We start from the raw sequence: 24,892 nt of genomic DNA, 5'->3' as shown, positions 1-24,892 counted from the left end.
ATATGATTGTTGGCACATCCTATGCAATATATCTAAATTGAATTATGGTACCAGATAAAGTTATAGATGGGAATGTAGCTAGTGTATCATGCATTATCATGTGTAATCAATAAACGATTTAATACCCTCTTAAAAAAATAAATTAGAGGGGTCTGAACCAAACTCTCCCTTGAAATCCTTTCCAGCTCTTTGATTCCATAATGAAAAATGGGAGCAGTGAAAAGAAAAAAGCCATACTATTGAAATTATTATTTTTAAAGTCACTGGAATTTCAGCCTGGGTTGAAGGTGCTTTACAGATACAAATTAAATTATAATATTCATTTAAAGTTAAAATATGGATGAAGTAGTCAGGGAAATATTAAGTCTAAATATTAAGTTTCTATTTCATGTGAATTCCTTACCCACTTTACTGTTCGTATGTCTACTCAGTACAGAGGCTGTTGGGCACAGGAGACAAATAAACATAAATTCAAGTTATTAAATATTAAAATATACTATGGGAATAATGATTAACTGGGAAGGTCCATATTTTTCTTTCAAATCTGTATTTTTCGCAGTTCTGTCTGACATATTTAAAACCATAACCCATGCCCATCACAAATTCTACCCTTCTTTTGGTTATGAATAGTGTTATCGGATTTAACTAGTAGATAAGTACAGGACTGGCATGGATTTTTAGGGTGGTAAAATGTTTTCAAGGGTCAATTCTTTTGGACAATCTATAGATTTCTGTAGATTTCTGTGATATGATGATTTACAAGAAATATATATTTGGTCATTCAAATGACCAAAATATATTTTTCATGTACATTTGGTCTTTGTCCACCGTTCCTGGCTGACAGCTCCTAAAGCCGTTGGAATTTCCTAAATGTTGAGAGTGATGCAAATGTCTTGTTTATGAGGTGATTTTTGGAAGCACCTGAAGTTGAGAGTTGGTTGCCAGGAGAACTAACCAGGTGGTTAGAGGGTTGGAACTTTCAGTCCCACTTCCCATCCCCAATCTCTAGGGAGGAGAGAGGGGCTGGAGGTTGAATCAATCAATAGCCAATGATTTAATCAATTGGCCCTGCCACCACTGTGCTTGGCTGAGTTCACAAATCTGTTGGAGCCTGGAGCTTCTCTGTCACTTCTCTGGCTCTCCTCTCCTGCAAACCTCTACATAATGAGGCCCCCGTAAAAGCCAAAAGGACAGGGTTCAGAGGGCTTCTAGGCTGGTGAGCACATGGAGATGTGGCGAGAATGACACCCCTTCCCACACCCTGTGCATCTCTCCCATCTGGCTGTTCCTGAGTTATATCCTTTTACAGTAAACTGGTCATTTAGTAAGTAAATGTATCTCTGAGTTCTGTGAGCCGCTCTAGCAAATTAATCAGACCTGAAGAGGAGGTCATGGGAATCTCTGATTTATAGCCAGTTGGTCAGAAGCACAGGTAACAGCCTGAGCTTGAGAATGGGATTTGAAGGGGGGTGCGGAGGGGAACGGTCTTGTAGGACTGAGCCCTTCACCTTGTGGAATCTGTTGCCATCTCCAGGTAGATAGTGTCAGAACTGAGCTAAACTGTTGGATGCCCAGCTGGTGTCCCACGAATTGCTTCGTGTTGTGCGAGGAGAACCCCCTGCCCCCCACACTGGGAACTGGGGGCTCCGAACATCAAAAGCGTTTCTGACCCTGCAGAGCTGGGCACATGGCCACTATCTCGGTCATGATTTTATGACTACCCCACTGAGCAGTGATTCTGAAATTTTGCTGTGGGTATGAATCACCTGGGCAGGGTTCAGCAGACTGTGACCCATGGGCCAAATCCAGCCCACCCCCTTGTGTAGTCTATGAGTTAAGAATGATGTTTACTTATGATCCAGCCATTCCACCCCTGGGTATATATCCAAACAAAACGAAAACACTAATTTGAAAAGATACACGCACCCCAATGTTCATAGCAGCATTATGTACAATAGCCAAGACAGGGAAGCAACCTAAGTGTTTATCAATGGTTGAAATGGATATGTGGTATATATACTACTACTCAGACATAGAAAGAATGAAATTCTGCCATTTACAATAACGTGGGTGGACCTGGAGGGTATTATGCTTAGTGAGGTAAGTCAGACAGAGAAAGACAAATACTGTATGTTATCACTTATATGTGGAACCTAAGAAGACAAATACTGTATGTTATCACTTATATGTGGAACCTAAGAAAATACAACAAACTAGTGAATATAACAAAAAAGAAACAGACTCACAGATATAGAGAACAAACTAGTGGTTACCAGGTGGGGAGAGGGATGGGGGGAGGGGCAACTAGGGGGAGGGGATTAAGAGGTACAAACTACTGTGTGCAAAATAAATAAATAAGCCACAGGGATATATTGTTCAGCACAGGGAATATAGTCAATATTTTATAATAACTATAAATGGAGTATAATCTGTAAAAATTTTGAATCACTATGTTGTATACCTGAAACTAATATAATATTGTAAATCAACTATACCTCAATGAAAAAAATAGTAATAGAGAAGAATGATTTTTATGTTTTTAAAGAGTGAAAGAAAATCAAAAGGATATTTCATGATACATGAAAATTATATAAAATTGAAATTTTAGTGTCCATTGATACAGTATTATTAGAGCAAAGACAAGCTCATCAGTTTACATAGTGTCTACGGCTGCTACTGTGCAGGTCTTCGGTAGTCACTTGTGAGCTTGGCCTGAACCCCAATATCCAAATTCACTCACGCATCTCTGATACAGAGCCTCTAAGTCCCAGAGTATGAACTGGGTCCTGGACTCTGGAATTGCCAGATGGAATGTTCTCCTCACTGTTTTGATTCCCCAAATCATGCCTTGATCTGCTACATCCTGGTCTGCTGTTCAGAACATGGAGAGGACAGACCTCCCCAAATGAGCACCAAGAAAAATCCTCCAACCAGTTTCCCTCCCTTACCCATCAGAGTCCAGGCCGTCTCCAGAACATCGAAGGCTCGCAGAGTTCATAGCTGGAGGCTGACAATCCACACACACCGTGTAGCCCTCTCGGAGATACTGCATCCATCGGGTCAGGGGCCGGTTTTCCATGGCGCAGTGGTGAGTCAATGACTCTGTCTTGAACTCCATACAGTATCTAGAGCAAAAAAAAAGGAGCAGTCTCACTTGCTGTTAATTAGAAATGGCCTAACGCTGGAGAAAGGCTTAGGAAGCCTGGAACCCCCCCGAGGACATGGCACAGCCTGGAGAAGGTAGGGCGTTGCATGGTCACAGGTCACAGAATGCCTTGTCAAGTTTCTGATTCGCTGAACTATGATGTCTGACTGACAACTGAACGTTTTTGCTGTTTTTCAGCCCATGGTTGAATTATCTGGTCAACACGAATTTGCAGAAACTTGTTTCGTATTCTGTCTAGTCTGACCACGAAATTGTGTCTAAAAGCACATTTCAGTAGGAAAATTGCCCTTGATAACTTTGCTGAGATTTTAATGAATTACAGAAAGTGAACAAGACCTTGCTTGAGCCTGAGAACATGTGAGCCCCAGGAGGGCTAGTCCTGGATTTCCAGGCCAGCACTTGTGTTTTTCTGCCCCACAAACATTCCTGGGGCCTTCCCTGTTCTCTCCACCTGGCTCACCTGCATGATCTGGGCTAATGAGATGAGTTTTGACTTGAAGTCAAGCATCAAAGTTACACTGGGCATCACAGATAAAAGGACATGGGAAGCTGAGACATGTTTTCCTGTAACAGACTAGTGTCACCTTATACTGAGCTGCGGGAAACACTCTATTATGTGACTAGACTCTGAAGGCTCTGGGGGCGCATCCAGACATGGATGAATATTTTAGAGTCTTGTACTTAAAAGCAACACAGTTTTGCAATTCTTCAGGGAAACAAAGCAATGTGACATTTTAGGTCCTAACTATGCTAAAATGGGCTAGTTTTTTTTTTAAATCCATACAATTATGAGCTGTAAAAAGTTAGATGGAAAGTGTCTGGAGAATCTGCTTCAAAGAAGATCTTTAATGACGGTAAGTATTATTTATTAGATACCTTAAGGTATTAAGGTAGGAAATTCTATTGATGTAGCTTCAGTCAATTTCAGACAGCTTAACCCTGACATCTTTTCAATGATATTTTCTCATTAAATTCTCATAGCAACCCACGGGGTAGGAATTAATATTCTCATTTTACAAGAAGGAAAAACTAAGGAGCAGTGAGAGGTAGTGTGGGGGTTAGAACATGCAGTGTGTCTGGCATCTCTATTCTGACCGCAGAAGGGTGGATTTCTAATGAGGTCAGAGGTTCCTCCCAGCCTGAGCCATTAGGTCTTGATAAAGTCCTCAGAGCTCAGGTGGAGGCCACGTTCAAATTCACCAGATGGAGGCGGTGCTGGAGTCCACAGTCCCCTAAGGACTGTAAGATGAGCATCCTTAGTGGGACTGACAAAATAGTATCATCTCATTTTTATACAGCATGTTTCTTCTTAGGGATCAGACCCCAGAAAAAAATCTTTTTTAAACATAAAACAGGGGAGGGACAAGTACTTCTCAGTTCTGTGATAAAGAGTCACATTTGTCAATGAACAAATAACAGAAGAAAACCCATGTAGCAAGTTACCTTTGTGGGCTGACTTGACCGACCAACCAGAAAAACATAAGTAAAAAAAAAAACAGCAAGTTACCCAGCGTCCTCTGTGTCTGTGGACCACTGTGGGGAGGCCACTTGTCTTGTTCGCTCCTTGTTGAACGCAGAGGTGGTTATAAAGGCAGGGACTGGAAAAGGAGAATGACCTTGAACACGTGAAGCCTGAAGTACCCAGAGCGACATTTCCCAAACTTGGTTTCAAACCCATCTAAAGCCTTCCATCCCTAAATCTATGGGACACCATCAAGGAGTGCAAGGAGGTGAAATCAGAGTCCCCAGAAATGAATTCCATAAAGCTTTGTGCAGTGTAGTTGGGTAGGGAAGGAAACAGCAGGCTTTTGATAAGCACGCTTGTCTGCAGTGATAACACCGCGTGGAAAGGCAGGAGAGGGGCCAGGAAGCACAGCCCAGAGGGAATCACAAAAAGATAGGCAGGGTCGGGGGAACCAAGGAAAAAAGTAAGGTACTAGAGAAAGGGAGAGGATTTTTTTTAATGGAAAGAAGAGACACAGAGAAGAAAAGGGAAAGAGAAAGAATAAAGGAAAAGGAGAGAGAAAAGGGGGTAAAAGGAGAAAAAAAAAAAAAAGACAACCAGAGAGGAAATGAGAAAGGGAAAAAACAAAAGGAGGAAAGGGTCAGTGTTCCCAGGTGTTCTGATAACCACAGCCTGGAAGTTTCACCATCAACCATAGAACCCAGGGTGTGACCACCAGGTGCCGGCCAGCAGAGCACTCTCTCCACACCAAACTCAGAGAAGAAAGGTCCTAAAGCATCTCTCCTTTCCCCTCTCCCCACTCCCACCTCTGACACTCTGGGTGGGAGAAAAGAAAACAGCCAGAAATCCTTCCCTCCCACCTCTGCTCTCTTATTTTGTTTGTCTACCTCCTATTTCATCTCTAAGTCTGGGGGGACATCTGTTGCTCTGTGTAGCACCTGGAGATAACCTCTTGATTCCACCCTGCTGTCAATTCAAGAAAGGCAGGGTTTTGCCTTGTTCGTCACGGGAGCCCTCACACATTTACATGCTCAATAAATATGTGTGCGAGGAATGAATGGGTCGATGAAGGAATGAATGAATGAATGAATGAATGAAATTGCCACCAAGGTTCACGGGTCCTACTTCCCTGAGGTCTTCTGTTCCTGTACTGAGCCTTGCAGCTGAGATGGCTCAAACAGCCTTCTTAGCTCTCCTTTCAGAAACTGGACCATCCCAGGAAGGGGAGATACCAGCTCAGGTTGACTTCTGCGATGCCCATCATCAACAAGGGTACAATGGCGTGCGGGTACCAGCAGCAAAAGAGAGGCTTCAAGCCTGCATGTTCATCTTGCTAAGCTCCTTCCTGCCACAAGATGGCAGCCTTAATTCTTCTTTAGATTTTCTGAATGAGGAGTCAGTTTTCTACGGTATGGGAATATAAGACAAGCGTAGCCACTTGATCCTAAGTGTCGCAGGCACCGCTTTTGTCCCGTGTGTCTGAGCACCTAATCTCTGGAGTCGGAACGCTACCCACATCTAGTGTAAACTGTAGACTCCCAGCCGAGTGGCTCTTCCTCGCTGTGCTAACATGTTTGTTTTCCAAAGAGAACATGTCATTCTTTCTAAATGTGACTGTAGCTTTTGAACTTCCAAAATCCGCGGACGGAATCAAAAAGGACAAGTGAATGCATGTACGTTAGGATCCTTCTCTGCTTCTCTTAGACCTAATTATCAGAAACACAAACAGTGAAAGGCTTTTCATTTTCTCATGTATTGTTTTCATTTCTGTTCTTCTGACGCATTTATAGGCTTATTCACTAAGTGAAGAATGCGTTTACTGCGACATCCACGTAACATTATATCAGTCAAACTATAACAGTTTCAGGATGTGTTTCTTTAGCGCAGAACATTTATCTGAGCTCCTAATTTCTACTGCAGGTATTATTACAAAAGTTCAAAGGCAATGCACTTAATGTGTAGCTTGGGGGCTGGGTGGAAAACTTGGTTAGGAAGTAGAGGGCAAGTGTATGACTATAGTTTCTGATACAAAATCTGAAGAAGTTCTAAGATAATAAAAATAAAAGCTAACAGTGATGCACTTCTAAGTTTCCAGGCATAATGCTAAGTGTTTTTCATGTGTTAACTCATTTAATTCTCATAACCCCGATCTGAGATAGACCCTATTATTTCCCCATTTCACAGATGAGGAAACTCTGGTCCAGAGAGGTTAAGAAACGTATTCAAGGCTCATGTCTAAATGCGGCAGGCTGCCTCTATTGCAATGCAGATGACAAAGTTTCACTCTTTTAAGTTTCAATATTGCAGCATATTACCGATGAATTGCTAAAATTCGGCTGGGTTTTCCCTTTCTGTGCCTGATCACTGACCTTAATGTGAAGTGAGATTTGAGAGAGGAGAGAGGGAGATGGTAGCCCTGACCCTCGGATTTCCCTCAGGCATGGGGGAGGGGCGGGAAGTGTGGTCCAGGAGGTAGGGGAGGGCTCATGGTGGGCGCAGATGAACGCCTGGAGCAGCATGGCACCTTGTACGTGTGTAGCCTGCCTGCTCGTTTACAAAGTGCTTTCACGACGTATGTTATGGATCTTCACCAAAGCTTTGTCAAGAGGTGTTCTGAGCAGGTTTTCTCAACAGAAGACTGAGGCTACTCAAGGTTAAGTGAAGTGAAAATAAATAGTAAATGACCAAGCAGGAGCCCCAGTATAGACACTAGCTTCTTTAAGACTTACTAGCCATGCCCAGTGTCAAGCCTTTGTGCTTATGACCCATCATAGAAGCAAGCCAGTCACCCTGGACCTTGTCTCCTCCGTTTCCTGCCTCCTCCAGCCCAGGCTTGGTTTGGTGCCACATTCTATTGAGAGGGGCGTCCTTCCCTCTGGCAAGAGCCTGAAGTAAACAATCCAGTTCTCCTGGCGAGCTCTGAACGAGCATCACTTTTCAACATCCCCCAGAAATTCAATTTTTCATTACTTAAGAGCAGTAAGTAATTTAGAACTGATCTTTGCCTCCAGCCCCGCTTTTGCCTCTGTGTGGAAGCACGTAACCGGTGCCCCAGGACAAAGGCTCTCAATAAACGCCAGCTACCCCTCCTTTCCCCTTCCTGGCAACAATATTCAATGTAATAGATTCTTTGTTAACAGACTATCTGCCAGCTTTTCTGGCAGCCCATCAACCTACCACTGTTCGCTTTTACAACAACTTCCACTTCTAAAAGCGTGGCACTGCACATACCTACTTTGAACATGAAAGTAAATTAAATTTGCTTTGAGAATTTCATAAAGCCCTCTGACACAATGGGGTGCCACAAAAGCAGGCTTAGAACCACTGGTCTGTAGATATGTGTAGAAGACGACAGAATGAAAATTTGACAAATAACACCAGCCTGGAAGTATACGGTTCATGATATGCACAGCAATCTCGCAAGAGGAAAACGCATATAAACAATTGTCAGTATGGGAAACGAATATATAATATGGGTTTTTGCATTTGTTTTTATGATAGAAATAGACTCATGATGCATGTTAAATGAAACAGAAGGAATGCAATGGCTACTTGATCATTAATAAGAGTGTCTCAGTGATCATGTTTCATTCACTGGCCTTGCATGGCCTTTATAGTTCTACTTAGTTACCAGATTCTGTAACTGTGATTTTAAAATATAATAATACTACTAATATATGAACATTAATGAATTTACAATATCAATATTAATTTGTAATATAATAATAATAATAACTAATGATAACACTTAACAGCAAAACTATCAAAGGGGGGGAAAACCCACAGGATTTAGAGCCATGAGATCCAGGTTTAATTCTGGTCCCTTTACAAATGCTGTCATCTCACTGAGCTCCAATGTCTTCATGTGTAAACCAAGAATGATGACACTGCCCTACCTCCATGACAGGCAGAATAGTGGCCCCTCCCCAAGACATCCATGTCCTAATCCCCAGAAGCTGTGTATATGTTATGTTACAAGGCAAAGAGGAATTCAAGTTGTTACTCAGTTGACCTTAAAATAGGGAGATCATCCTGGATTATCCAGATGGGCTGAATGTAAGCACAGGGGTCCTTCAAAGAGTTAGAGGAAGATGTTACCATGGAAGAAAGGCACAGAAAGATGCAATGTTTCTGGCTGTGAAGATGGAGGAAGGAGGCCATGGGAAAAGGAAGCTTCTGGATGATGGAAAATGTAAAGAAACTGATTCTCTCCCAGAGCCATCAGAAAGGAATTCAGCCCCACCTACACCTTGATGTGAGCCCAGTGAGACCTGTCTGCCTTCTGACTATAAAACTCTAAGATAATACATTTGTGTTGTTTAAGTCACTAAGTTTGTGATAATTTGTTACCTCCAGCTTTCTGAGGCATTGACAAAAGGTAATACAACCACACCCTGCGTGTGTTGCTCTAGAACATGTTTTCCTGTGAGTGAATCTCTTCATTTTAGTGTCCTTTGCCATTTTGGTAGGCTGGGAATTTCACAGTTTATCAAGTCCTGGTTTCATGAGGATTAAAAATATTATTTCAGTTCTTCCTGAAATAATAAAGATCAGAGTGAAAATAAATGAAATAGAGACTAAAAACTGTAGAATATATCAATGAAACTAAGAGTAGGTTCTTTGAAAAGATAAACAAAATTGACAAATCTTTAGCTAGACTCACCAGGAAAAAAAAAGGACTCAAATAAATAAAATCAGAAATGAAAAAGGAGAAGTTACAACTAATGCCACAGAAATACAAAGGATCATAAGAGACTATTATGAATAATTATACACCAACAAATTGGACAACCTAGAAGAAATGGATAAATGCCTAGAAACATACAAGACTGAATCACGAAGAAATAGAGAATCTGAATAGACTGATTACTAGTAGGGAAATTGAAACAGTAATAAAAGAATCTCCCAACAGACAAAAGCCCAGGACCAGACGGCTTCACTGGAGAATTCTACAAAACATTCAAAAACATTTAATAACCTTCTCAAACTTTTCCAAAAAATTGAAGAGGAAGAAAACCTTCCAAACAAATTTTATGAAGCCTGCATTACCCTGATATCAAAACCAGACAAGGACACAATAAAAAAAGAAAATTACAGTCCAATACCCTTGATGAACATAGATGTAAAAATCCTCAACAAAATATTAACAAACTGAATCCAACTATACGTTAAAAGGATCATACACCACAATCAAGTGGGATTTATTCCAGGGATGCAAGGATGGTTACATTGATTTGCAAATCGATCAATGTGATATATTTACAAAACGAAGGATAAAAATCATATGATCATCTCAAAAGTTGCAGAAAAAGCACTTGACAAAATTCAACATCCATTTATGTTGTTGATGTCAACAAACTGGGAATAGCAGGAACGTATCTCAACATAATACAGGCCTTATATGACAGACCCACAGCTAACATACTCAATGGTGAAAAGCTGAAAACTTTTCTTCTAAGAGAGGAGTAAGACAAGGATGGGCACTCTTGCCTCTTTTATTCAACATAGTATTGGAAGTCCTAGCCACAGCAATTAGGTAAGAGAAAAGAAATAAAAGGCATCCAAATTGAAAAGGAAGAAATAAAACTGCTACTATTTGCAAATGACATGATACTATATAGAGAGAACCCTAAAGCCTCCACCAAAAAACTGTTAGAACTAATAAAAGAATTCAGTTTCACATAGGAACAAACTATGAGAAAGAGAAATTAACAGAATAATCCCATTTACACTTGAATGGAAAAGAATAAAATACCTAGGAATAAATTTAACCAGGAGGTGAAAGACCACTACTTTGAAAACTATAAGACACTGATGAAAGAAACTGAAGAAAATACAAATAAATAGAAGATATGCATTTTCATGCTTCCTGTTCCCTTTCCTGTGACCTGCATCATCCTGCTCTGAAGAGATCCAGGGCTGGGAAGGGAAAGGGGTCTGGGCATCCTGGAGCCACAATGAAGATTCAGATGTGCTGCAGGAATACGGTCTAGCAGCCAATCCCTATAACTGAACGGTGCAGTTGCTTTTTCTGATAGATCTGCTATAGGTTGTGACAGCCATCCAAAAAATCAATAATGTCCCACAGCAACTTCCTCCCCCAGCCTTTCTGTAGTGTTTCTGCAGAGTGCCTGAGCTGAATGAGAGCTCGTTCTGTGACCGTTGTTGTGAGCCCTAAATTATTTCCCTGCGAGCTTAACTCCACTGCCGTATCCATGAAGGGCCTCTGCCCTGGCCCTGACACTACCCACTCCACTCCCCAAGAGATCTTTTCAAATCACAGATCCGATCACATTGGCACCTGCAGAAACCACCCCAGTGGTTTTCCACGGCTCTTAAGAGAAAGATCAGAATCCTAAACAGGGACCCCAAGGCCCTGCATCCAGGGGGGTGTCAGCCCAGAAGCCTCCCTCTCTGCTCCCCACACACTGGCCTTCCTTCGGCTTCTCATAGGGGCCTTGTGCCTCCCCCGTGTTATATAAATCAGCCAAAGATGGGCCCTAGGTGTTTTATTTTCTCACAGCAGGCTGAGACCTGTTAGCCTCAAAACCTACTGGCACCAAACTCAGTTTTATACATCCAATTTTTTAAAATTAATGTATTTAATTTGTTTATTTTTGGCTGCACTGTGTCTTTGTGGCTGTGCGTGGGCTTTTTTTCTAGTTGCGGCGAGCGGGGACTACTCTTGGTTGCAGTGCGTGGGCTTCTCATTGCGGTGGCTTCTCTTGTTGCGGAGCACGGGCTTTAGGCGTGCGGGCTTCAGTAGTTGTGGCACGCAGGCTCAATAGTTGTGGCTCGTGGGCTCTAGAGCACAGGCTCAGTAGTTGTGGCACATGGGCTTAGTTGCTCCGCGGCATGTGAGATCTTCCCAGACCAGGGCTCGAACCCGTGTCTCCTGCATTGGCAGGCGGATTCTTAACCACTGCGCCACCAGGGAAGCCCCAATTTGTTTTTAAAATAGCCACACAAGCAGATTTTGAGTCATTTAGGTCCTGCCTGTTTTGCATACCCTGTGAAATTACACCCAACACCTGCCGGCCATTGATAAGGTAAAGCCTTATGGTTATAAGACCCCAAGCCGTCATGGCACCTGCCCTCTGAAGGCCTCTCACCCAGAGACTCCAAACCATGCTGCTTGGCTAACATCACCTAGACACACAAGCTCCGGGCAGATTCCTCTCTTCCCCTTCTGTATGGGGGTCGCCATATCATAGCCTCTGGACATCCCCTCTCACGCAACCCTGTAAGGCTGTTGTGTGTTCCTGAGTCTCGTGGTCATGCGTTTTTCCTAGATCCGTCCCCAAAGCCCTCAAACACCCTACACCTGACTGTCTGGTCCACCACACTGGTCTCTCTGCCTAGATAGCACTGCATTTCTCAGCCTCATCTCCACATCCTCAGGGAAGTCGCTTCCCTCCTGGCCTCTGGGGATCCCCTCCTCCACCAAGGCCAGGGGGAATCTGCTTACGACACACACTCACAGCTCCCTGCAGCTCCCTGCACCTCTCCCTTGTTCAGTACCTGTGGCACCACACTGAAGCTGTAATTTTCTGTGATTAGTTTCCTAGGATTATCTGCTTATCATCTCCCCCTCCCACTAGACTGTGATCTACCTGACAGCAGACTCCATGTCAACTTTCCCCCCGCCCCGTTGTAACTGGCATGCAGCCCAGTGCCTGGCATCAAGTACACTCTCAATAAATGTTTGTGTGTGGAAGGAAAAAAGGGGAAAAATGGCTTAGTGAGGGTCACGCTGACATGGAATTTTCCAGGTCCCTATGAAAAACATGTGATCTTTGCTCCCCTGAGAAATCAGTGTTTCGCTCTATCAGACTCAATCCCGATTAACACCCCTGTTTTGGCCTTTTTGTTTATTTCTGTGTGAGTTTCCTGTGGCTGCTGACCCACGATCAAGCCGACTCCTGGTCTCCTTGGCCACAACCAGAACGACCTTCCCAAATCATAGATCTGATCACATCAGCTCCAATCCAGTCGTCTTGAGAGGAGAGGCAGGTGTTTTAATCATTTTATCATCCTTTCGGAATTTCTATGTTTTCTGCTCTTTTCACATGTACGCAAGCATTCGTGATTCAACAGGAATGACCTTGAAAGGTGAAGCAGGGTTAACCTTACTGGACACATCCTAGCCTGAGTGAAATATTCTCATCCTACCTAAAGTCCTTTGTGGTCAGCTTGACTGAGTTTGCTCAGAAACCACGGTGCGCATCCGTTACACCGGGCACACGCACAGCGGCAAAGGGGCCACCGCCGGGTTGTAACTGGGAGGCGGTGGGAGGAGGCCTTTACATAGCTGACGGACGTATAATGCCTTGATCAAGTATTTCCTGAGCTTCCTATCTCCTCTGGGCAGACTGGCCCATCCCATTCCCTGCAGCTCATGGAAATTTCCTGGCCTGGCACATGGCCTTCTATGGGACGAAGGGATGGAAAGTCACCAGAGACCCCAGGGGCAGCGATCAGGGAAAGCTCAGTACCGAAGGCGTGCCCGCAGTCCTGGCCCTGGTGCGTCGCATACTCCAAGCAGCCGGCTCTCTCCTCCAGGGCCGGGCAGGGCTCGCCGCCGTTCCGGGGCTCCTGCCGTACCGCGCGCCTCCGCACGCGGGCCGTGGGCCTGCACTGGTCCGCACAGCCGCTCCAGGGGCTCCACTCCCCCACGATGCACGGGCGAGCTGAAAAACAGCACGACGGGACGCACACCTGAGCAAACCCAGCGCCTGCCAGGCCGTTCCCGCCAACGCACACAGTCAAGTTCAGCCCGCGTACACGGCGCCTGGACCCGGCCCTGGATCAGGGGGAAACACCCCAAGTTGACATTGATGCCACCCGCCCTGATGGTGAACTGATAGATGGGTATCTGTTAGAGGCAGGCGGATGTTCCAGGATCATGAAGATGGGTCTGAGCCAGGACACACCCGAGTAAAAGAGACTGATGCCTTCAGGGTACTTCCTCTTACTCCCTGGGCTTAGATCAGGTCTTCGCTCTTGTTTTCCTTTGATTGTAACTTTATCCTCCTCTGGCCAGAACATTTTTATGGTAACAGTAACACACATTCATTGTAGAAAACATAAAGGAAAAAAAATTATAAAAAAGAAAAGGTATTTCTCCCACCAATCATCCCATCACTTACCCAGGTCAGTTCTTATCAGGAAATGTGCCTCCATAAAACATGACTTAGGCCGCACCAAGGACCCCTACCCAGCAGGTTTCTCCTGGGTGCTCTAGTCTCATCCTCCATGGCTCAGAGACTCATACACTGTAAGAGGCGAAGTTTAGAGACCAGTAGCCAGGGCCCACAGAGGGTAAGAATAGCCAGGGTCAGGCATGAAAAGGCAGAGTCAGGGTGAGAATTTGGTTCTCAAATGCTCTGTGCAAGACTGTAAAATCAATGTGGTTGCACATTTAGCTTTTTCATTTAAAATCCCAAAGAGTCTTTTAAAACGACTGTAATGAGTCTTTTTTGTTTGTTTTTTTGTTTTTGTTTTTTTTGTGGTACGCGGGCCTCTTACTGTTGTGGCCTCTCCCGTTGCGGAGCACAGGCTCCAGACGCGCAGGCTCAGCGGCCATGGCTCACGGGCCCAGCCGCTCCGCGGCATGTGGGATCTTCCCGGACCGGGGCACGAACCCGTGTCCCCTGCATCAGCAGGCGGACTCCCAACCACTGCGCCACCAGGGAAGCCCTGTAATGAGTTTTTAAATTGAATTACTTGAGGACTTGGAACTGGATATAAGAAAAGGCCAAGGAGACAGAAGATGTACCTTGAACCGGATGCCAAAACTCTTTCTTTCCCACAAAATGTGACCCACTTTTCCCAATCACCCTCATACTTTCAAGTTTCCAGAGTCTTCACCGAAAAAACCTGAACTTCTTTGAAATCTGATTGGACTTCCAACAGTTTGTACCTGAAAAAACTCATTTTGCCTCTCAGCAAACTCTAGTTGAGGGTTCATGGCACTTGGAAGCTGTATCATTTGGTAGCACGTAACTACACCTGACATGAAAAGGGTCCCATACAACATAAAGCTCGGTCAGTAATCCAAAAATTTCACACTGCTTTAAAACATGCTTTTACTAATCATCTAAACACTCATAGGCATCACATGTCACCTACCTAACGAAGCAAGAACGAGCCACATGAGAGTTGGTTCCCAGTATCTGCCATGCACACATCCTTTGGAAAATCAATAACAGGTCACTTCCTGCTCTTCATCTCTTGTTGACCTTCCCATTTTATTTTCACAGTCCCCTGATTTAATGGGCCCATAGAACCAGAAGGCATTTAAAGAGGCTGCCAGATTAGGAGCTGGTTGAGAAAGACACCTTCTGTCCTTAATTCCTTTAATAACTCTTTCTCCCTCGAATCTCTTCATCCCTGAGTCTAGCTAGTCCTGCCCTGATAGGTTGGACTTGAACTACACTTAATAATACACTTCATTCAAAGATTAAACATTTAGACATCACTATAAAATACAACTTTGTGGGACATCCCTGGTGGTCCAATGGTTAGGACTCCACGCTTCCACTGCAGGGAGCATGGGTTTGATACCTGGTTGGGGAACTAAGATTCCACATGCCATGTGGCACAGCCAAAAAAAAAAATAGTTATAGCCTAAGTAGGGAGCACTTTATTTTTTTAATTTAAATATTTAATTTTTTTTTTTTTTTTTTTTTTTTTTTGGCTGCATCAGATCTTAGTTGCAGCGCATGGGCTTAGTGGCATCCCCTGCATTGTAGGGCTGATTCTTAACCCCTGGACTACCAGGGAAGTCCTGGGAGCACTTTTTAAAAAAATACAACTTTGCCATGGCTTTAACTCAGAACTTAGTAATATGGCCTTGGGTTACACCCTATCCATATGGTAAAAGTTGACATGGGGGGATGAATTTAGTCTCTCAGTATTTCTTCAGTATTTGTGTCTCATGTCTCATAAATGTTTATTTTATTTGGTTTGACCAATAGGCAAAGTCCTCAAATCACAGAATCATTGAATCAACTGTTGTTCCTATGGGTTAAGGTTTGTCCTTGGCAAAATACTATGCCCTGTCTTTCCAATTAATGACTTTAACAGCCTCATAAAGAGAATCAGAAAGTTCTGGGGCCCTGAACAATAACATCTCGGGGACTTTATTGTCAGAGAAAGTGAAAAAAGTTCACATAGATTTTCACTAGTGGAAAGGGGTTCCACAAAATATTTTGAGCTGGAAAATGAGTCTGAAGTATTCATTCCTATTCTGCACAAAAAATTCTATTATTAATTAACTTGTGAACCTTTTTTTTGTTTGTTTGCGGTACGCGGGCCTCTCACTGTTGTGGCCTCTCCCGCTGCGGAGCACAGGCTCCGGATGCGCAGGCTCAGCGGCCATGGCTCACGGGCCCAGCCGCTCTGCGGCATGTGGGACCTTCCCAGACCGGGGCACGAACCCATGTCCGCTGCCTCGGCAGGCGGACTCTCAACCACTGCGCCACCAGGGAAGCCCAACTTGTGAACTTTTGATTATTTGGATTGCAATTTGTCACAGGTGATCTTTGGTCACGGAGCTTGGGAGAAGTACAGAAACTTCTGACAGATTTATTACCACAAGTCATATATCTCAGCCGCATGACACAGATTTCCTTTTGAACTCTTCCATTAGTGCTCTTGTTCCCTTCCCACTAGAGGTTACCTAACTCACATCTATACTTAGCATATCAAAATATTCTTTCTTCAAATCTGGCTTTCTCATCCTTCTTGTTTCCCTGGCTGTCACTGGGGGCTGGCAGACTGCTACCTAGTGAGCAGAATGATCTCCTGACTCCATTTGCCCCAGCTTCCCTGTGTCTTAATACTTGGGATTTGATGACACCCTCCCACCCCTTTTAGGGAAGAAGCCCAGATTTAATGGGTGCCTGGAAGAGCGGCAAGCTCTTTTTCTCCTTTGTTTCAACTCAACATAACATTCAGGTTGAGTTTCCCCAGAAGCAGACCCTGAGATGTGGATCTGAATGCAAGCAATTTATTTGGGGAGGTGATCCCAGGAAATATAATAAGGGAATGGGGAACAGAGACAGAGAAGAAGACATAGAAGAGAACAGAGGTAGGAAGTAGACTCCTAAGCTTCTACTTTGGGTCCAGTGGGCACCTCTGGCTCTGGGCTCACTGGGCAGTGAGACAGTGGATAGATCCGGAGCACAAGGAATCATCAAGCCCTTCATGATGTACCAGCTAGTACCCCTTCCTCTGGAGCTTTCTGTTTATCAGATGTCCCCACTACGGCCACGAGGAGAACAGCCAAGAGCTGAAAAGTAAGTTATACAGTTCAATAACGAATCTGCACACAAGAGTAGGGTACATTTTTCCATGTCCTAACAAGGATATCCAGTCGTATCCAAGTACAATTACCTTAAAAGGTGTACCACTAATCTTTTTTTTTTCTTTTTTAATGACTTTTTAACCTCCTTCCATGGCTTTGCCATTGAATTTCGAATAAAATCCAACCTCCCTGCATGGCCCACATAGTCCTGGGTGACCTGCCTGTGCCTGCCCGTTGCTCCCACCCAGAGGCACCCCCAGTGCCCCCTCTGCCCCAGGCTCCACCCACTCTGGCCTCTTCACCCCTCTGCCACACCCACCCAGGCTCTTTCACATTCTGGGACCTTTGTGTTTTCCTTTTGCTGGAATGTTCCTCCCACACTGGGCATGGCTGGGTTCGGCTCATCCTTGAGGTCCAGCTGAATTATTTTATTTTCAGGGAGTCCTTTCCTGGCCAGCTCATCTCATTAGACACACACAAACACACACACACACCCCACAAAATTATTTCCTCTCACACCTCTGTGCTCCTTGCCTTCTAACATCTCCATAATTCAAATTACATATTTATTTATTTTGTTTATTGCCGAGTTTTTTATTTCGTGCCTAGCACTTGGCACATGGCAGGTGCTCAGTAAATATTTGTCTAATCAGTGAGTGAATGAATGAATGAAATGGCATTGGGTGAGTTCCTCCTCCTTTCTAAATTAAATTCTACATCCAAACAGACTCTGGAAGTAAGAAGCCAAAGCACTGACAGAGGCTCTAGGGTGGGAAGGAAAGCCGGTAGGACAGGGGCAAAGTCAGACACTCCCAGACCCAAACACAGAAGACATTCCTAAACTGGGCGACAGCTGTCTGGGCTCTCCTGGCGATGGTGGCCCCAAAGGGTGACCACTGGAAGGAACATTGCTTTCCATGCCTTAAGGTCAGGTAGAGCCCAGCTTCTCCTGGCGGCCACACTCTGTCGAGGCCTTCTTTTTTTACAGGCTCCGGATGCACAGGCTCAGTGGCCATGGCTCATGGGCCCAGCCGCCCCGCGGCATGTAGGATCTTCCCGGACCAGGGCACGAACCCGTGTCCCCTGCATTGGCAGGCGGACTCTCAACCACTGCGCCACCAGGGAAGCCCATGTCAAGACCTTCTTAATCCATTTATATCTCCTGCCAGTACCACCTCTTGAAAGTGACAAGCTCTTTTAATATTAACATCTGTGGCGTGAAGTGGTATTTCCTTTTATTTGAGTCCAATTTCCCTCACCTGAGAATTTCAGAATATGGTGGAAAAAAATCTGTGTTTATCTTATCGGTTCCACTGGTGGACTTACTGTTTCGGTAGACCCCCTTTTATCTTATCTGTTCCACTGGTGGACTTACTGTTTCAGTAGACCCCCTTTTATCTTATCGGTTCCACTGGTGGACTTACTGTTTCAGTAGGCCCCCTTCCCTGCAGCCTTTGGACACATCTCTCTATAGACGTTTCCCCTCTCAGAATTACCGCTGGACTTTCCCCATACCCATTCACAGCCCGGTGAGAGGCGGCAACCAGGACTAGACACACTATTCTCAGTATGTAGGTACCAAAGGGTAATTAAAAAAAAAACTTTTGTTTTCTAATGCCTTTCTTGGTGATGCCAAATACACGCACACACACACACACACACACACACAAACACGGCAGCAAACTGAGCTGAAAGCCAGGCTCCTTCATTTCCTAAGTATAGTCTGGATTATTTCTTCTTAATGTAAGGCCTTGCTTATCTTCATGTAGCCTCACCTTGGTTAATCACAGACACTCAAGCCTTCCTCTTTGTAATCTGGCCCTGCCTGCCTGGCTCTTTGCCACCTAAAAGTTGAAGGCCACCCACGATCAAGCGCTTTCTCCCTCGCATTGTTAAGTTCTAATCAGGTCTAGTCCTTATCATTCCTAAGGAAATATTCTTTTCACACTTTACCCGCAGCAGTACCATTGATGCGTAACTTCTGTTTCTCGACAATCTATGGAGGAAAAATAAAACCGTCCCTTTATACACACACACACACACACACACACACACACATCTCAGGGTGACACAATTTTAACTGTATGTCATCTGCCTTTTTCCCTCTCCTTATGTATGTGTACCCTTTCCCAGGAACCCTGTCACAACTTCTCTGAAAGACGAAGGAGAGCATAAATATTGCCCAAGTGCCTATGGACCCCCTCAAAAAGCACCAATAAAATGATCAAGTATTTGTTTCCTCTTGCAGAAACTTCTGTTATCTGGCCCCTGGTAGGTTTTTTTTTTTCTTTCTTTTGAGGCATTAACTGGACAAGTTTATGAAATGGTAACAAGACAGTGACATGAACTGTCACCTTAGAAAAACAGAATTTTAGACCCATGCAAGCCTGGGAAAAAAGGGGAATCAAAATCAAAAAGATAATGATGCTTTTTCTGGGTAGGAAGTTTCCAGGTAAATTCTTTTCTTCTTTTGTGCATTTCTACACTTTCTGCAACAAACATATATTTTGTGATCAGGAAGGAAATTTTTTTTTTTTGGCTGCGCCGGGTGGCTTGCAGGATCTTAGTTCTCCAACCAGGGATTGAACCCACGCCCTCCGCAGTGAAAGTGCAGAGTCCTAACCACTGGACCGCCAGGGAATTCCCAGAAAGTGTTATTTTTAAAAAGGACATGTGGATATGCCTCAGATGGCACTGCCCTCTGAAGTCACAGGTAACATCCTCCAGGTGGAAACCAGTGGTCATATTTTTTTGGACAAATGTTTGTAAACAACACTGCGATAGCTCTTAGGGGATTGCAAAGAGGAGCGGGACACATGTTTTCACCCTTGAGGGGCATACAGTTGATGGAGAAAGAAGACTCACTCACTTTACCAGGATTTATATGGAGCCTACCCACAAAGTCCACAGCTTCTCATAAAGGCTAGTTTCTCCGAGGCAGTGAAAACGTAATGTTTAAACATGTGGGCTCTGGACCCAGAGCTCCTGGGTTCAAGTCTCACTTCATCACTTATTAGCTGTGTGACTTTGGACACACTGTTTGACCTTTCTGTGCTCTGGTTGCCTCGTCCATAAAGGGAGACCAAAATGAAGAATACTTGGGTGGGTTGTGAGACCTAAGGAAACTGAGAGCTGGGAGGTACCTGGAGAGTGTGGCCAGTTGGTTTCTTGGATTCCCCATAAATCTAGGAGAAGACACTGGGCTATAGAGGCGACTCAATTTTTGTCCTGCTCCACTTGGGTTAATGATTACTCTGTCCTTAAGTTGCTCATCCAAGACCCAATGCAACCTACTGCTTCTACGGTCTTAGAATGCAGACTCCACGAACCCAGCTGATGAGTTAGAGACTGCGCGTCATGAGCCTGATAAGCAAGCCTTCCAGGAAGTTCTTTCAGGGCAGGGTAACTCAGACCTGTCCCCTCCTCAGCCTCTCCCCATCCCTGATCAGGCTCAGCCAGTGGAGAATTCTCTATCCTTTATCCTCTGGGGGGGTGGGGGGTGGTTATGAAGATACGTTATTGGTGTTGAAACCCATACCATCAACATAATTAGATTTTTCTGAGATGATTAATTTCAGAACTGACTTTTTTGGGCAGTTTAGTAATTCTTCAGATTCAACTTATTTTTATTTTTTACTGAGTAAAAAAATAACTTTCAGACTTGCCTGGCGGCGCAGTGGTTAAGAATCCACCTGCCAGTGCAGGGGACACAGGTTCGAGCCCTGGTCCGGGAAGATCCCACATGCCGCGGAGCAACTAAGCCTGTGCGCCACAACTACTGAGCCTGTGCTCTAGAGCCTGCGAGCCACAACTACTGAGCCCGTGTGCCACAACTACTGAAGCGCGCGTGCCTAGAGCCCGTGCTCCGCAACAAGAGAAGCTGCCGGCAATGAGAAGCCCACGCGCCACAACGAAGACCCAGCGCAGCCAAAAATAAATAAAATTTAAAAACAACAACAACTTTCTATTTAGGAAAAAAAAAGTTCCAGTACGGTCATCTCTTAGCCACACCAAAAAATAATGTGTTTCTCAAGATGAAAAAATCAGAAGGGCTAGAAGTGAGTTCCACTGACACAGTTACATTTTTCATGCACGTTTAATGTCATTTCAGTCAAAACTGCTTCGGGCAGCATCAATAGTTAACCTAACATTAGGTAAGAAGGAAGTGGATTCTAAGAGGCCGAATGGCTCTATGTACATAGAGTAACTGGAGGCTCTGCGCCGCTGCACCTTATGTGGTATGATCAATTACAGCTGTGAGTTGCCACAAACAGACGGGGCGGATGGCAACTTGAAAGCAGGCAGCGTGGGTTCAGATCTCACTCTGCTGCCCACCGGTGGTAACGCTGTGACAGGAGAGCCCTCTGAAAGCCCCAGTTCCTGCAGCTGGAAAACGTTCATAATGCAGGCCCACCTCCCCTTTCCCCAGATCCCCAAGTCAGCACAGTTGTGATGCTGGTCCAGGGCTGAGGAGACTGAGCATCTCGGCTCCGTCCTGCCCTGCACTCTCGCCCTCAGCTCTGAGGCCAGAGCAGGCTTGGGCTCGCCAAGTGGGCCACCTTCCAATTGTCTCTATTTTCTTACTGCCTTCCCGCAAAACACCAGGCACAGAGAATCTACCAACGAGGAGGCTTTTCCATCCCGAGTCTGCTTTCTGCCTAGGCCTGCAAGAGCCTCTGTTAGCTCCCTGGGGAAGGGCATTTAAGGCTTCTGAAAATGCTCCTTTAAAAATCCTAGCAGCCACCATTTCCTTCTCTGGCTTGGGTTTCTTTGTCCACAGTTCACAGCCTCTTCCTAGCCACAAAGGTCCTGGGATTTCTTTCTGAGTTCCCCCGGGATGGTAAGGTCTTCCCTCTTCTGCCATGACTTCCCCAATAAATCCTCAGTCCGAAATGATAAGCTCTTTGTTTTAATATCTCTGGACTGAAAATAAGGGTTTTATTTTTGACCAAACAGAGACTTGGAGGATTCTGCAGCTCCTCATAGCGCGTTAGGGCACACGAAAAAGCCGGTTTTCCTCCTGACACTCGCCTGTCTAGCGGCGTTCACTGTCTGTCTTGTTCCCCAGGTGAGCCTCAGGGCCTAGCCTAGCGACAAAACGCTGATGCCCACAGGGAACACTGAATGGCCATGAGATGCTTTCCTCTTAGAACTCCCCTTCCCCTTCTAGAGGCTTCTCCCTCATTCTCTGAGACCAGGCTTGCCCATTACTTCCTCTGGGAAGTCTTCCTTGAATTCCTCTGGTCTTCTGAGTTTTTCCTCTCTGGCTTCCCGGATCCATTATTTTGGCACTGAGCATATTGCAAATGGTTTTGTGTGTGTTTCCCTGCTCGGCTCTGAACTTCCAGGGGGCAGAGATTGTGTCTTCATTGTTTTTGTATTGCTGTGCTTACCACAGACCGGGGCCCATTATCTGAACTGCAGGAATTCTGTATTTACCTTTAAAATGTAGGCAGATCCCTTGAGAGAAAAGGTTAGTGGGAGAGGCTGCCATGGTGGAAAGGTTTGGGTGATCCAGGTAACTGAGGCGAACAGGAGATTAGGGAGGATTCTGTGGGGAGGGAAGAGCGGACACCCGGCCCAAGGGTACTACATCCCCTAAGTAACTGACTGTTCACCTTACTTTAGTAGAAAAGTAGCCTGGCCTTGGAGCAGAATAGGGAAAGAAGCTTATCAAAAAGATCAATATTCTCAGGTAAATCATTAGCTTTCAATCAAGATTTTAAAAAATCTTAATGTTGGGACTTCCCTGGTGGCGCAGTGGTCGAGAGTCCGCCTGCCGATGCAGGGGACACGGGTTAGTGCCCCGGTCCGGGAAGATCCCACATGCCGCGGAGCGGCTGGCCCCGTGAGCCGTGGCCGCTGAGCCTGTGCGTCCGGAGCCTGTGCTCCGCAACGGGAGAGGCCACAACAGTGAGAGGCCCGCGTAGCGCAAAAAAAAAAAAAAAAATCTTAATGCTTTTCAACTGTGTTCTTTCAGCAGCAGGCCTGGGTGACCGTCCTGCGGTGGGCTGGTGGCCTCTCCCGGCAGAAAAGAGGCAATAGGGGTGCTAGTCTCCACCAGGCATCCGGTTTCCCGGGGAATGACACAGCCCTGCAGGTCACCAGGAAGATGCTGAAGATCCCGCAACGCTGGGCTCCTTGAGGTCAAACCCTACTGTATGTGTGGCTTTTGGGGTGATGGGATATCAGGGCGCAGGGCTACTTTTCTTTCCAGAGCTGGCTTTTCTCAGGTACGCCTTGTTTTTCAGGACTGTACTCACCACGTCTTCCTTTACCTTTTAATTTAATGAAATCAGCATTTGTTGAGCCTATACTAGGGGCTGTGATATTGTGGGATATTTAAAGATGAAAAAGATGGACCCTAAAGGAAATCCGGCAAGATTAAAACATACTAGGAACTTTGAGATAAAAATCTTTATCTTGCTATATGGATAAAACTGAATTCAACGAATATATGGAACACCTCCTAGGAGGAAGGGGCTGCGCTACACGCTGGAGTGCAGGTGAGGACAACCGTGGTCCTCCAGGAACTTGTTCTCCAGAAGAAAGTACCCTCCCAGGACAAGACCTCGGCGCCAAGTGGGATAATTACACGTTCCCCGCCCCCCATCACCCCTCTCCAGGGTTAACAGATTGCACGCATCGGAACGGGCACAGGGGCGTGCCTCTGGGACCTGTCAGCGCCATCTCTCCAGGTGGGAGGTGGCCCTACCAAGCCGCAGCTCCCAAGCAGAGGGATTCATTCGGCCGAGGTGGCCAGCGCCCTTCCAGACACCAGGGCTCCAGCCCCTTCCACCCAGGCTCCGGTGGGAATGGGGGCATTTGGAGCCGTAGGTCTAGACGGAGAGGACTGGGAGATCCCGAGATGGAGGGGGCTGGGGACCCTAGGATGGAGAGTCTGGGATGCACCTAGAGAGGGGGGTGCTGGAGGACCCTGGATGGAGGCGTCCGGGGTGGGCCGGGATAGACGGCACTGGGACACCTGGCTGCCGGGCTGCGGTCCCTGGCTTGGGGCGCTGTGCCCCTCCGCTGCGGGCGAACGGCCGGTTGCCCCCCCTCGGGCCCGCCACCCACCTGGGCACGCCCTGGCGTAGTCGAAGCAGCAGTCCCCGACGAGGCGGCAGGCTTGGTCGCAGAAGCACGTCCCGTAGACCCTGTCCTGCCTCCAGCCGTGGGCGAAGCAGGCGGGGTCCCGGCCGGGGCAGCAGCGCCCCGCGTCGGCGCAACCGGCCAGGGCCCCGGGCCACAGCCGCGCCAGCGCGCACAGCGCCATCCACAGGGTCCTCATGGCACGCGCTCCGCACACCTTCGGGGCGAGCGCTGGGCTTCTCGGAGAGCGCCGGCCCCGGAGCAGCCCGGCCTCGTCCTGCCCCGCGCCGGCCCCCGCCCTTCCCGCCGCCCCTCCCCAGCCCTGGCGGCGCGCCCGTCCTGAGCCGGGCGGGGAGGGCGCCTCAGCCCAGGGCGCCCGCGATCGACGCTCCGGGCCCCGGCCCCCTCCCCGCGGCGACCCCACCCGGAGGCAGCAGAAGAGCAGGTGCTCTGGGATCCCAGCGGCCCAGCGAGGTGCCGGGCCGCCAGCAGCCCCGTCAGGGCGGCCACCACATCTCCTGGTTCCCAACTCTGCTTCCTGACGTCTGCGGACACGTTAGCCCGCGGGGCACTTTGACTCCAAGGCCAAGAGCCGAAGAGCGCTTGATGTGCCCGTGCGGGGCTCAGCCGCACCGTGCGCGCGGGTCACCCAGGCTTCGCCCAGGCAGCCCACGCTGCGCTTTTCCCGGGCCACCAGTCCCCCGCCCCCGGGCCACGCAATCGAGAGCTAAGACTGAACACGCATCCTTCATTCCTGCAGCATTTTATAATGGGATTTTCCTGCCCCAGGAAAATGCCACTTTGCTTCACAGAAGAGGCAATTAATGATAACATAGAATATAAACGGTGCTCCGCTTTC

At 46.4% G+C, this 24,892-nt stretch overlaps 1 protein-coding gene across 1 annotated transcript in view; it reads right to left on the bottom strand.

Moving 5' to 3' along the window:
- Positions 1-24,232, bottom strand: part of SBSPON (somatomedin B and thrombospondin type 1 domain containing) — a gene marked incomplete at its 5' end in the record, with an annotated part of 28,739 nt that extends 4,507 nt beyond the window's left edge. The window contains 4 exons of the mRNA XM_082601458.1: positions 2,949-3,125; positions 4,674-4,764; positions 13,127-13,321; positions 24,019-24,232. Of these exons, the coding sequence (XP_082457584.1) occupies positions 2,949-3,125; positions 4,674-4,764; positions 13,127-13,321; positions 24,019-24,232 (677 nt within the window). The remainder of the gene's footprint in view (positions 1-2,948; positions 3,126-4,673; positions 4,765-13,126; positions 13,322-24,018) is intronic.
- Between the last annotated feature and the right edge of the window lie 660 nt (positions 24,233-24,892).

Source organism: Mesoplodon mirus (assembly GCF_964341445.2).
Source record: "Mesoplodon mirus genome assembly, chromosome: 16".
Taxonomy (NCBI): domain Eukaryota; kingdom Metazoa; phylum Chordata; class Mammalia; order Artiodactyla; family Ziphiidae; genus Mesoplodon; species Mesoplodon mirus.
The sequence above is the reverse complement of the archived record's forward strand: the minus strand, read 5'-3'. Positions and strand labels throughout refer to the sequence as shown.